We start from the raw sequence: 15,363 nt of genomic DNA, 5'->3' as shown, positions 1-15,363 counted from the left end.
GAAATAGCTCCTCCTGATAGTGTCAGCTGACCGTCTCAGTCTCTCATTAGCTCCCTGTTCTGGAGGAGAAACTAGCAATAGGCTGAGTGTCAGTACCAGCCCAGAGTGGTTTGTTAACTCCTCATCTTTTATAATTGTCCATCTCCCATCTACTGCTTTCTGTCTTCCCAAACAGCTCATTCATCCTTTCATACATCTCACTTGATTTGTGTATTTGTCCCTCATTTGGACAAGGCCCTCTTCACCTAATGTTCCTGTATGTCACACATGTTTGGTTAGAATCTTGTTTTACCTATTGTACAGCACTACAGAATGTATTATTGCTATACAAAGAATTGTAATTGTACCTGTGATCATCTAAGCAAGTTGCTCTTACCTTTCCTGACTTGTTTTTGACCTTTCTATCTTGTATATAGCTGACTTACCAAGTTTCTCAGTGTTTATTGAAAACGACACCATGCTTATAGACAGGCTTTCATGTTTAAATGTATTTAATTATAGAATAAAGGTATTGTCTAATTTATAACTTATTGAAAATTTGCAGCCATTCACTTTTCTTTTCCTTTTTACACCAAGATGAGGTAGGTATAAGTTTTAGTTCACTAAAATGAAAGCTACAGGTGGTAATTTTTACAATCTTGCATGGAAACCGGATGTTATAATTACCAGTACATAAGTAAGTTAAGAAGCATAGAAACCAGCCATTTTACCAATCACCGACGGTAAATGACTGTGACAAGCATGAAAACTAGATCATAGATTGGTATTTATGTATGCGTACAAACATTTGTATTTTATTAACACTAGTACTCTTTACACAAATATATACACAACATATAATTTTTCATATCACGAATTTAATGAGATTAAAATTTCAGTGGGTAAAGAGTTGCTCTGATTTGTAAAAACATGCACGGCTGGCCAAAATTTAATAAATGAATATTTGCAGACTGGGGTGAATCCTTCGAATATACCACATGGACCAAACGCTATGGTGCATTTAGGGGAAAAGTTATTTTAGGTACCAGGTTACGCACTGATTATCCAAAAACCTATGTTACTGCAGACAATGAATGGTGATGGCAGTGCTCCCACATTGGTAACGTTTAGCATCTTGGTCTTTGACTTCAATGTCGTCACAAGGGTTCATTTACTTAAGTGAGGATATTTGTGGGAAATGTTCCCAATATGCTAGAAGTGACTATTTGGAGCATCCAACACCATATGGTCAGGTCCCCCTCACCCCGTGTAATTTCTTTTTTTTCATAGTTGTCTTTTCCAGATAGATTCCAAGCCGTGTATAATTATGCTCCTATGTTGTTTACACTTGTGTTTAATCCCATTGAGCATGGTTATCAGGGTCAGAATCACAGTGTTATAAATGTGCAGAGCTGCGATTGTCAAGTGCAAGAAGGTTTGACAGCCGCTCTCGACTTCAGCTTATATTATCCTGAATGATGAGCCCCTAAAATGTGTGTGTTTAATTGAATTTTGCAGCTCACACCTCAGTTGTAGGCATGGTCATTAAAATGTGCTTATAAAGATATTGAAGCGTACTGCCCACTCACAGATTCAGGAACAGTCTTTTCATCTACTGCAAAACTGATCACCTCCATGGAAGTGTTGAAGTACAGATGTATCTCTCCTACTTAAATGGATTTACTAAAATAAAAATCATTTCATTCTTGTACAATGTCTTGGGCTAGCCAAGCATATTCAATAAGTGTCTAAACTCTGAATACCAGTAAATTAACTCAGAGCTTTCCTTTACACACTTTTATTTACATAATATCTGGGCTACTTAATGCCATAATGACCTAAAGCCAACCGTAAGGTAATCAGTGTATTATTTTTTTATAATCACGCTGTAAATGATGTTTGCTGGAGCAAAGCTGAGTTATCGGTTCCATGTTTAGCCATCACACGTGATACTAGATGCTGACGCATGACCTTTTACAGACACAGCATGCATCTAATGACTAGAAGCAGAGGATTAAAATGCTTTAACATGGCAGGTTAATTGGAGCCCATTTAAAATGGTATTTACTAAGGTCTGACCTTCCTGTGGCCAGTGCACAATAAATCTATAGAGAGCTGCCATTTCTTCTTTTTACAATTTCTCAGAATGATCTGTGTCTTCTCTATTGATCCAGAACAGCTCTCTGCAACACAGGATGCAAAAGAAAATACATAGACGAACACAACGGAATAAAATAAAGATCGAGAGCTGATGTTACATATAATAAGCAGTGAGATGATGGATTTAAGTGTTCTATAAAATAACCACATTTTCAGATTAGGAGAGCCCATGTTGACATCTGCGGGTTAACAACTATTTCTTTTATCGTGATTTACACAGTAACACCGACTCTTCAAGGCTTTCAGGGTTTTATTTTCTTCACTCTGTTGCCTCCAGCAATTCTGCAAGTTCTGCAGAACAAAAGATATTCCAAGCCTTTTGAAATGTTTTCATTTTCTTTCTAAAAAATAAAAAAAAAGCAAAATCTCACAATTATTTATATAAACAAAAAACTATGTTTCCCTTTTTATATTCACACAATTTACTCCTATACACATTAAAAGAAAGTGTAAACACAAATTGAAGTGGTAGTTTGAAAAAAATGTAAGATGGCAGAGTTATTATTTACTCAGATGGGGACTGTTGAGATCAGGGAATATCTCTATACCAGCTCTATATGGGGTTGGAGTAAATACACTTTGTTGCTGCATGTATAACCCCACATCTGGCAGCATTATTGGATCATGACTAGTCAGTCCAGAACAAGACTAAAGGCAAATGTCAATTCTGTACATATATTTCTGAGCACAGAAGTTCATTCATTGGCTGGGAGAGGTCAGCTGATGCTCTCAGCCAATGAATGAAAAAGTGGTGAGAATAATGATAAATCCGTTACACCCTGAAAATATGGCATTCTTTGAAGTAACGATGGCTAGGGGGAAAATAAGAGACATATGAAAGAATATGTCAAACCGGTTTCATAAACTGTGCTAAATATTCTCAGAATTATAGTCCTACTAGTGTCTACAACACTTTGATAAACCTTCCCCACAGTCATGAGTGTAGACATGCTCTCTAGCTAGCCTGGTTAGTCTCTGTACTATGACCACATGGACTACTGCAACATTCCAAACTGACCCTATTTGGAACAGCGCTGTAATGACACTACGATTACAGCGTCAATCAACAATGTTCCAATATTAACCCCTTACGCACCAAACTTCTGGAATAAAAGGTAATCATGACATGTCACACATGTCATGTGTCCTTAAGGGGTTAAACTTAAATGCCATTTTTTTAACGCATAGAGAGACAGAAAGAGAGAAAGGGAATGAAGGGGGAGGAGTTCTGGGAGTAAGTCGTTGTTGAGAACTAGAATGAACCACATAAATGTTTAATCAATATAGTGCTGTACGAACCCTTCCTCTCCCAACAATACTTGGGCTTTAGTTTACACCTACTTGCATTGCATTCTTTTCTATCCATCCGCATCTCTGCAGGACTGGAAGTGTTAGCCCTATCCTTCCCCCCCAAACAGTACAGAAAATTAAGAACAACAAAATGTATTGCTGAAATCTAACAGGCATGAAGAGGGGGATTTAAACTGGGGATTATTTTCTAACCGCTAGAATAACTTGCAAGGCCCTGTTTGTAGTATAAATAGATAATGTAAGTACACCTTAGGGCATTGAGCCTCCAAATAGATGTTAATTTTACATCCTGTTGGCATTTCTAATAATCTGCTGCATTCCTACAAATACCATCATGTTCCATAACAATACCTGTAAGCAGGATATATGACTAGGGATGCACCGTAATTTCGGCTGAAAATGAGCCTATCCCATTTCGGCTGAAAAAGAATCCAACCTGCCAAAATATTTGGCAGTGAGATGGCCCTGGATAATAAATGAAGCAGCAGACACAGAGCTGATAGCATGGTGCAGGCTGCCCCGTCCCTCCATGTTGGTAACTCTGGGTTATCTAGCGGTGTGCCGGCCCTCCCTCTCTCACATACCCTGTGGGTGACACATTCCCATCGGTTTGGGCCAAGAACCCGCAGGGAAAGTAGACCCGGTTGGAAACATGGCTCCACAGGGAATCTAACATGGCCCAGGAGAGACACAGGAGATAAAGTGGAAGCCTCCACCGCTCCTGTACTCAGCGGGATCTCTGACTCGTCCCTCCCCACCGAAGCAGCGTGCACATGAAGAGAGACCGGCCAAGATGGCTGCCAGCACCTCATCTTTGTATGTGGGCGCTGCGTTCCATGGTGAAACGCATTAATAGCGACAGTGGTGGGGTCAGGACGTCAGTAGGAAGCGACCCTGCCAGAGAGGAATGGGGATTGGTCATCGTTACTGGAGATGAAGTAGATAGAAAGCACTGGTAAACACTGCTGTGAGAGCTTTACATATTATTTATTCAGTGTCTGCTTATATAACGGCTTCAAACTCATAGCTGTTATAACTGCAATGTACTTAGTGTATAGTGTGAGGGCAAATTGTGCAATGGTACAGTAAGGAAGAGGCTTTGTGATTGCTGTAGTGTGTTTTACAAGTGTGGCTGATTATCAGAGTACTAAATATGGAATTACTAAATACGGAATTGTGGTGAATATAAAATGGTTTTAAAATCATTTGGTGAAAAATTTAATTTTCGGTTTCGGTTTTCGGCCAAGGGCATCCTGAATTTTCGGTTTCCTCACAGAATTTTCATTTCGGTGCATCCCTATATATGACCACATTATATTCATCTATTTTGTCACACCAACTTTACAAATCCCTGCAAACAAAGAGAATACTCTAGAATCGCAAACTCCCTATTGTCACAATATTTCTTACAGGATAAACTAAGTAAAGTATGTATGTATCTCTGAAGAGCAATCCATAGACAAAATTACTGTTTGACCCAACAGTGATGTCGGGCGGGTGGACTCATAAGGAGCAGCCTCATTGTGTTTGATGGAGCGGAGGTTTGTGGGAAAGTATTCAGGTGAGTGCGAGGAGGTAGCGAGGGCCTAGTGTCAGGTGCAGGGCAGGGAGCTACCTAGCGGCAGGAACCACGGGGGTATAACTTTAAAGGTGCCAAAAAGGACCTCAGCTCGTGCCAAACAAATAGAAGGTTTGCTCTCTAGTTACTAAGCTGAAGCCCCACCCACCCTCCCTCATCCCTTTTCTTTCAGCTATCACTGTTATGACTTTATTATGGGATATAAGTCGCCCTCCAGGGCATCACAGGCTTATTTGGTTGGAAATATTTATTGCTCCTGGCTTTAAGGGGCGGAGCCTGGAAATGGTGATTGGTTATTTGGTTTAAAGTTATGGTTTTTTGTATTATTATTATTTGGAAAATCCGGAATAAAAGTCATGGCCATTCGCCAAATGTTGTCAATTTTATAAGAAAAATAAACATTTTAAAGGAAGAAGTTGTGTTTTCTTTATACTATGTATAGAAACATAGAATGTGATGGCAGATAAGAACCATTCGGCCCCACTAGTCTGCCCAATTTATCAGGAATGTATCAGGAAGAATGCAACATTCAAACCCCATGTGCTAACTATGCATTACACGTTTCAAATAAATGCTGCGCTGATTTGTTTAAAACAAACAGGTCTCGATAGTGGAAGAGTTAATGTAATGGCTTCTCATGCACATGTCTACAAAAGGACTAATCCTAGTACAAATAAAATAAACTGAGCTCACGATGAACAAACTGACTTTCATTCTGTGATCACAAGCGTATGTAACTGTGAGACTGTAACATTGGCAGGGCTGCAGTGTGCACGTATGTAACTGTGAGACTTTGTAACATTGGCAGGGCTGCAGTGTGCACGTATGTAACTGAGAGACTTTGTGACATTGGCAGGGCTGCAGTGTGCACGTATGTAACTGTAAGACTTTGTAACATTGGCAGGGCTGCAGTGTGCACGTATGTAACTGTGAGACTTTGTAACATTGGCAGGGCTGCAGTGTGCACGTATGTAACTGTGAGACTGTAACATTGGCAGGGCTGCAGTGTGCACGTATGTAACTGTGAGACTTTGTAACATTGGCAGGGCTGCAGTGTGCACGTATGTAACTGTGAGACTGTAACATTGGCAGGGCTGCAGTATGCACGTATGTAACTGTGAGACTTTGTGACATTGGCAGGGCTGCAGTGTGCACGTATGTAACTGAGACTTTGTGACATTGGCAGGGCTGCAGTGTGCACGTATGTAACTGTAAGACTTTGTGACATTGGCAGGGCTGCAGTGTGCACGTATGTAACTGTGAGACTTTGTAACATTGGCAGGGCTGCAGTGTGCACGTATGTAACTAAGACTTTGTGACATTGGCAGGGCTGCAGTGTGCACGTATGTAACTGTGAGACTTTGTAACATTGGCAGGGCTGCAGTGTGCACGTATGTAACTGTGAGACTTTGTAACATTGGCAAGGCTGCAGTGTGCACGTATGTAACTGTAAGACTTTGTAACATTGGCAGGGCTGCAGTGTGCACGTATGTAACTGCGAGACTGTAACATTGGCAGGGCTGCAGTGTGCACGTATGTAACTGAGAGACTTTGTAACATTGGCAGGGCTGCAGTGTGCACATATGTAACTGAGAGACTTTGTAACATTGGTAGGGCTGCAGTGTGCACGTATGTAACAGTGAGACTTTGTAACATTGGCAGGGCTGCAGTGTGCACGTATGTAACTGTGAGACTTTGTGACATTGGCAGGGCTGCAGTGTGCACGTATGTAACTGTGAGACTTTGTGACATTGGCAGGGCTGCAGTGTGCACGTATGTAACTGTGAGACTTTCTGACATTGGCAGGGCTGCAGTGTGCACGTATGTAACTGTGAGACTTTGTAACATTGGCAGGGCTGCAGTGTGCACGTATGTAACTGTGAGACTTTGTAACATTGGCAGGGCTGCAGTGTGCACGTATGTAACTGAGAGACTTTGTGACATTGGTAGGGCTGCAGTGTGCACGTATTTAACTGTGAGACTTTGTAACATTGGCAGGGCTGCAGTGTGCACGTATGTAACTGTGAGACTTTGTGACATTGGCAGGGCTGCAGTGAGCTCTGTTTATTATATTTAATAAGGTTTATAAATGAGGTTTCTCTGTTAAAACGCTATTCCATATAAAGCGATTCCTACATATCTCACCTTCTCGTGTTGACTAGTAGCTCGAGCTCTTTTGATTTGCAAGCTGCTTTCTTTAAAACTTCCTCTGGGATATCTGCCAGTTTAGCAACATTCAGTCCATAGCTCCTTGCAGCTATCCCTTTGGTTATCTGGTACAAAAATGTAATATACTCTGGATGCTGTACAACAACAGATTCTGTAAACGAAGAAAGGAGGGCATCACGAATTAAACTAAAAATAAATAAATAAAGCACAAAAGAGTCTTGTATAAAAACTCAATTTGGATTAAACAAATAACCGGCTATACACACGTAAATACAATATATAGAAAAGTGCAAGAAAATAATAATTGGAATGGAATGTTCAAATTTCATTTTCTCCTGCACAGGTTGGACTATCTGCTAGCTTCAGAGAACTGTTACTGTAGCACAACTTCAGTTTGCTACACAAGTGGGCTCTTTGTGTAGGCTGGGGAGATTTTAAAAGTGACAACCGATCTCTGTCTAATTCAATACATAGGAAGTAATGTTTATATGTGATATTTTGCACCTATAAATCATGGATAACAGTATTAAATGGGATTTATGTCTAGAAACATTGGGTGAGATTTATCAGTGTTACGTTCTAACAAGTAGTCTAAAGTACTAAAAGTGTTTCAGTCACCATGGAAACCAGTGGAGCCAGCATGCACATTACATTGATGATTGCTCCCTTTTCCCATTATGCACCATTTTTTTGAACAGAACAGTTTGATAAATCTCCCCCATGGAGTTTATTAAGGTGACCATGTCCCATACATCACAATAAGTTAGACATATACGTATGTAACCAGCCACACAAATAAATGCATGCTTAAACAGTATAGGCACCCAAACCAATTCATCTCATTGAAGTGATCTGGGTGCAGTATCCCTGTCCCATTAACCCTGCAATGTTAATTACTGCAGTTTCTGAGAAATTGCATGTGAAGGAGCTCCCATACTCCGACCAACTACCTCTGCCAACTTGGGTCTCTCAGGAACCCTTCCACTCGAACAGGTTGCCGCTCACTCCTTCCAGGCAGGTATCGTCCCCCCTGCCTTTGCCTCTTTAACTCCTTTCCAGGGGAGGTATGCACACCTTTGCCTGCACTGTCACAAGCTACCGTCTTTACTAATTCACTTGTGGATCTCAGACCTAGCTTTTTTGATTTGACCCGGAATCCAGGGACCAAGTAGCCAGCTAACAGGTCCGAAGACTCTATTATTGGGATCCCCCCAAAAAACAGGACACAGCTCCAAAAGGACCTAACACACAATTTCATTTTTTGGGACAAGGACTAGCCTTTGGGGACTTGCTCTTGTGGTGAAATGCAATTTAAAATACAAATCTAGCAAACGAGCAATTATAATTAATATATGAACTATTTAATACAAATAAAATGTTCAAACACATTAAAAAGCAACAATATATACATTCATTTAACTACGTGTTTGGTTGCTCTAATTTGCATAACCACATTCTGTAAATGTACACACTTCAGCAGAGGACACTGAAGAGTTATCAAGTAACAATTAATAGTTTGTATATCAATTGCTACCCTCAGTTTGTTTATCAATTGCTCCTGGGACCAGTCCCATAGTCTGTGGGTAAGAGGCTGGCAGTCTCTGTCACACTGCAATAATTCCTCTTCTAGTGGCGGTCTACCAGAGAGCCACTAGAGAAGCTTTCTGGGGTTTCACAGAGTTTAACTCCGTAAAATGACGCTGGACATCTTCATGCAATGCATGAGGACGTCCAGCATCTTCAAAAACCCAATAAGAAAGCGCTGAATCAATGCTTTCTTATGGGGAAGGTCTAATGCGAGTGTATTACTCGCCACGCATGCGCATTAGGTTTCCTAATCACCATGACATTAACAACGGAGGAAGAGCCTGATTGGCACTGGAATCAGGCAAGTGAAAAAAACACTTATCATTTGCTGTATTGGGGGGCACAGCGGCCAAATGTTAATAGCCTTTTTGTGTCCCACTGTTAATATCCCACTATAGTGTCCCACTGTGCAGAGTGACACTATAGTGTTAGGAATACAATTTTGCATTCCTTGCACTATATTGTTCCTTTAAAAAGCCTTCCTACCTCATTACCATACTCCAACAGAGGTGAGAAGGGAGGTAAAAAGAAGAATTCCAAGTGTTTGGTGTTGCTGGTATCTCGCATGGTAAGAAGGATGACTTTAGAGCATTAGCTTAAGCAGCAATGGGTGGCGGTGATTGGCTTTGTGCGCCAGCTGACTTCTTTAAGCCTATCGCAGTTGCGCACTGCTAGTATGAATTGGTATGGTTAAGCTACTGTGTAATTTCTGCCTTTGCCATGCCTCCAATGACCATCAGCTTGGGGGATGGCAATAATGTAAATGTCAGTAATGTGAGGATATTTATGGGGTGATAAATATTAAAATAATATCAAAATTGATATCTCGGCACTGTTCCCCAAAATTAATAATATAATAAAGCTGAGCCTTACCCACTATTTTAATTCTCTTAGATCCTAGAGAAAGTCATCAGAGGATTTTACTTCACACAGTAAATCACAATTTCTTTATAAAAATACAATTTATTGTGACAATAATAATAAAAATAATAATAATAATATGTAACATGCGTGACAATCAGTGAATATTTAGGTACAACATAGGCATATAATATGGCAATGGTTTAAACACAATACAGCGGCTAAAACAACCAGTTGTCAAGAATTTACAAGATTTATGACAGGACACTTCACTTAGAAATCTTCACAGACAGAAAAACAACCACCACAGAATGCAACAGTGCAGCGAGAAGCAATAAAACCTTGGCTAACAGTTCGATCACACTGAGTAACCCTTTCATTGCTGGCTACAATACTCCTAGGCATATAATATCCTATTATGTCATAACTTTACGATTAAAGTAATGTTCATACCAGATCATTAACCATTACTGGAACCATCCAATAAGAATAATTCTACCAGATTTTACGTTAGCCGAATTTTAACTTTCCTACATAAGATATACTTACTATATCTTATTTCAGACTTCCTCGGACCCACGCAGCACAGCGCCCTCCTTCACTGAGCGGCACGGCACTTCTGACGCCGGCCGCTCGATCAGCTCGGAATTTCTAGGTTCGGCGCATGCGCGCCACTGCCGTCGGCTTGAAGCCGACGAGGTGCTGACGTGGCCACGCCCCCGGACCTTTTGGGGGCGTGGTTTTAAGGCTACACACACCACACTATAAAAGGGCTGCCCTGACAGCAGTAAGACGCCCTAGTGTGGTTCTTGCTGGTTCCCCTAGTGCTATTTTCTGTGATTTTGTATTCTACCCTGGTATTTGACTTTTGGCTTCTCTATTCGACTACTCTACTCTCTGGTTCCCTGTACTTTGGCTTGCTTATCGTTATCCCGTCTTCTGTTATCCCTTGACCTCTGGCTATCCCATTTGACTACTCTAACGTGAGTCCGGCCATTCTAAGGTCCGGTATACGTTCTATAGTTAGGTTACACTCTGCGAGAAGGGGTCACTGTCGTGACATTACACTAGGGCCTTGGACCCTGCAGGTGTTAACCCTCTTGGGCTTGGTACTGACAATAGGTTTGAGGAACTGGACCAGATCGCTCTCGCCGTACAGACGTTAATTAACCGTACTGCTTATCTCCAGCCGGAGGAGCAGACTCCTAGTCAGAGACCCCAGGAACATCCCATGGAAGTGCTACCTACAGGCACTCCAAATCAGGCTACAGCGCCTCTCAGGTATGGGGGTGATCCTAAGGGATGCAGGGGGTTCTTGAACCAGATAAGCATCTATTTTGAACTCCATCCTAGAGCGTACCCTACCGATAGGGCTAAGATTGGGTATGTTATCACCCTGTTAGTAGATAGGGCCTTAACCTGGGCTAATCCCTTGTGGGAAAATGACAACCCAATTGTCTTTAATTATATAAACTTTGTTGCAGCTTTCAGGAGAACTTTTGATCCCCCAGGCAGAAAGACTAACGCTGCCAAATCCTTGTTACGTTTAAGACAAGGTACCCGTTCTCTAGTAGACTATGCTTTAGAGTTCCGTACTTTAGCTGCAGAAGTCAGATGGAACGAACAAGCTTTCGTGGATGTGTTCCTGAATGGAGTGTCTGACAGAATCTTAGATGAAGTGGCCACAAGAGATTTACCAGACACTCTAGAGGAATTGATAACATATTTGGCTCATATTGACGAACGCCATAGGTATAGGCAGAATACCAGAGAGAGACCTAGGAGGGTACCGGAACGTCTTGCTCTGACTTATCCCTCGTCAGAAACCCCAACAGTTACCCCTCCAGAACCCATGCAATTAGGGGCTACAAGATTGTCTGAGACAGAGAGACAATACCGTAGGAGGGAAGGTTTATGTTTATATTGTGGCAGGAAGGGACATACACGAGTGAATTGTCCTAGCCGGCCGGAAAACTCTCGCACCTAAGTCCGCAGGGGGGACAGGCCTTGGGTGTTATGTGTATGTCCTCCTTCAATGATAAAAAAGATCTCCGGCTTCTTCTACCTATTACTCTAGAATGGGAGGGAAAGAAAGTATCCACCCTTGCTTTAATTGATTCTGGGGCTGCCGAGAATTTTGTAGATCACTTGTTCGGGCAGAAAAATACTCTCCCATTCCAAAAAAGATCTGCACCCTTGGCCGTTGAGGTCATAGATGGTAGACCACTGTCGATACCTCTTATTACCCAGGAAACCATTCCCCTAGTATTATCTACAGGTCTCCTTCATAGGGAGGTTATCACCCTGCAACAGATAACATCCCCTATTTTTCCTGTAATACTTGGGTTTCCTTGGTTAGCCCAGCATAATCCTTCGATTGACTGGGAGAAGAGGGAGATTCTTAAATGGGGAGAATCTTGTCACAGTAAATGCATTACTCCGATCAAACCAGTGGGGTTGATCAATATACCTACTATGGAACCATTGACCACCCAAATACCCAACCAATATATTGATCTTAAAGATGTCTTTGAACCTAAAGAGGCAGAAAGATTACCTCCTCATCGTCCCTATGATTGTTCTATTGAATTGTTGCCCGGCACTATGCCTCCACGAGGTACAGTTTATCCCCTGTCGATAGCCGAGAATAAAGTATTGGAGGAATACATTGCTGAGAACTTAAAGAAGGGGTTTATCACTAAATCTTCATCGCCTGCGGGCGCTGGGTTTTTCTTTGTATCTAAGAAAGAGGGGAATTTAAGACCCTGTATTGATTACAGAGGGTTAAATAAGATTACTATACGTAATGCATATCCTATCCCCTTAGTGACTTAACTATTTGACAGGTTGAAAGGAGCTACTGTCTTTTCTAAACTGGATTTGCGGGGAGCATATAATTTAATCAGAATAAAGGAAGGGCATGAATGGAAGACTGCTTTTAATACTCGTTATGGTCATTATGAGTATCGAGTTATGCCCTTGGGGTTATGCAACGCCCCAGCAGTCTTCCAGGACTTCATTAACGATGTGTTACGAGACTTTTTACAAATGTTTGTAATAGTATACTTGGATGATATCCTGATTTACTCTAAAAACATGAACGAACACTATGAATGTAGCGGAGAGCCGATCTTGCACAGCTATTCTCCACTAGAGATCCCAGTGAGGCTCAGGAACAAGGTGATGATCAGTCCACAGGCAAGGTTTCTAGCAGGTAGAGTAATACAGCAATATCCCCATCGCAATCCCAATAACTGGACGACACACAGTTTCAGGAGTAGAACTGACAAGCTTTATTTCACAGTTCCTTATAAAGCCCTCTCCCATGCAAGGGAGGAGGTTCTATCACTTAAGACATTATCCAATCTACAAGCAGTAACCTCCCACAGATCTCCTCCCCTCCTCTAGCATCATAATCCCCTTATCATGTACATAGTTTTCCCCGAGTTTTGGATGTACCCTAAATACTTGGGGTACATCCACAAATCTAATATCCCCAGATAGCTCTATTCTGGGGGACCAACATACTTTAAAATCAGCCCATTCGGATAAAGCGTTCGGGAGTTATGGGACTTTGAAGTTTGGACCGACCGCAGAGGTAAAGTATCCGAAAACAGTTCCATGCATTTTGGCCCTGCGGTCGGTCACAAACAGGCGAATACAAACGGGTGAAATATTGCTGTTAAGTGGCCTGACGGGGATTCGGATGAATCCCCTAGTTCGTGGGGTTCTTTCTACCGAACGGCGGGCCGTTCGGTAGTTTCCCCACAAAGTATTAGGAGTCTGGAGGTCTCAGCGGTGGTTGCCTAGTCAAGTGTCCGATTTCGGTTCCAGACACTCGACGGCAAAACACCGCTGTTCGGCAGTTTAAGATGGCCGCCGCCACGTGTTCGTATCCCGAATGGCGGCCACCCAGAGGACAAAGACCACACTGCACGAATAGGTAATTACCCGTTTGCAACATTGTTGCAAACGGTAATTGAAGGCACACTTTACACAGGGTGGTCTGGTTGTTCGGTAGTTTCATTCCCTTGTTTTATTTGAATGATTCTACCGAACAACTAGAGGAATACAGTTCTTTACATACATTCAACTGTCAATATAACCGGATACCATGATTTCTATACATGTTCACACACATTAAACCAGCAATATGACCAAATACAATTATTCTCATACATGTTGTGGGACAGCCCGGTACCAATCCGCTACAATGAACATGTCAGATTAGTTCTTTCAAAGTTATTAGAGAATGGTCTCTATTGTAAATTGGAGAAATGTTTGTTCCACAAGGAAGAAGTGCATTTCCTGGGATACATCATTTCTAGTACGGGTTTCCAAATGGAGCCGAAAAAGTTAGAGGCCATTTAGCAATGGCCCTTACCAGTTGGACTTAAAGCAATCCAACGCTTCTTGGGGTTTGCCAATTACTATAGGAAATTCATTAAAGGATTTTCTTCAATAACAGCCCCTATTACTGCTATGACTAAGAAGGGAAGGAATCACAGGGAATGGTGCCCAGAAGCTAAGAGAGCTTTTGATTCATTAAAAGAAGCCTTTTCTTCAGCGCCAGTATTACGGCATCCTGATCCTTCCCGTCCTTTTATACTGGAGGTAGATGCATCCGAGTCAGGGATAGGAGCGATACTATCTCAAAGACCTTCGGATGATCAACCATTGCACCCATGTGGGTTTTTCTCTAAGAAATTAACAGAAACTGAGAAAAGATACGATATAGGGGAGAGAGAGTTGTTGGCAATTATTTCTGCCCTTAAAGAATGTCGATACTTGCTTGAAGGGTCACCCATCCCTGTTACCATTTTGACAGACCATAAAAACCTCTCTTACTTCAGTGAAGCCAAGAAAATGTCTGACAGACAAGTACGTTGGTCTCTATATCTCAATCGTTTCAATTATATTGTTACATATAGGCCGGGGTCAAAAAATATTAAGGCTGATGCCCTATCCCGCCAATATGAACCTTTTACATCCTCCAACAAAGTTATGTCCTCTTTAATCCCTAAGAATCGTATTGTCGCCACTGTCTATGCTAGAGTCTCATCGGGATTAATAGAGGAACTCTCTACGTTCCAAGATCGCACTACCTTGACTGTTCCACAAGGAAAACTATATGTGCCATTGGCCTATCGGGACAGAGTACTATCCCTCATGCATGATTCCAAAATGGCAGGGCATCAAGGGATACATAAAACCACATCATTGCTGGTGGAACGGTTCTGGTGGCCTTCCTACAAGAAGGATGTTCGTGAGTTTGTCCTTGCTTGTGGTATTTGTTCCGCTACTAAATCCCCTAAGGGTCGTCCTTTAGGTCTCCTCATGCCCTTGCCTATTCCGGAGACTCCGTGGTCGAGTATTGCCATGGATTTTGTAGTAGACCTACCTCCTTCTAAGAACCACACTGTCATATTAATGATAATTGACAGATTCTCCAAGATGTCTCATTTGGTCCCTCTTTATAAATTACCTACCTCTTCTGAACTGGCTTCTATATTTATAAGGGAGGTGGTCCGCTTACATGGGGTACCCCATGATATTGTCTCTGATAGGGGACCTCAATTTATTTCTCGTTTCTGGAAAGCGTTTTGTGGACAGTTGGGTATCAACCTTAACCTTTCCTCTTCTTATCATCCCCAATCAAATGGTGTTACGGAAAGGATGAACCAATGCCTGGAACAATACATCCGCTGTTTCACTTC

The 15,363-nt window shown here is 41.8% G+C and overlaps 1 protein-coding gene across 1 annotated transcript in view; it reads right to left on the bottom strand.

The window, feature by feature from the left end:
• Positions 1 to 1,624: 1,624 nt before the first annotated feature.
• Positions 1,625 to 15,363, bottom strand: part of MSH3 (mutS homolog 3) — a 220,624-nt gene continuing 206,885 nt past the window's right edge. Inside the window, exons 23-24 of the mRNA XM_063453727.1 lie at positions 7,175 to 7,349; positions 1,625 to 2,480 (exon numbers count right to left, since the gene is read on the bottom strand). Of these exons, the coding sequence (XP_063309797.1) occupies positions 2,399 to 2,480; positions 7,175 to 7,349 (257 nt within the window). The 3' untranslated portion in view covers positions 1,625 to 2,398. The remainder of the gene's footprint in view (positions 2,481 to 7,174; positions 7,350 to 15,363) is intronic.

This window comes from Pelobates fuscus, chromosome 5, assembly GCF_036172605.1.
Source record: "Pelobates fuscus isolate aPelFus1 chromosome 5, aPelFus1.pri, whole genome shotgun sequence".
Taxonomy (NCBI): Eukaryota; Metazoa; Chordata; class Amphibia; order Anura; family Pelobatidae; genus Pelobates; species Pelobates fuscus.
This window is presented reverse-complemented; position numbering and strand designations above follow the sequence as displayed.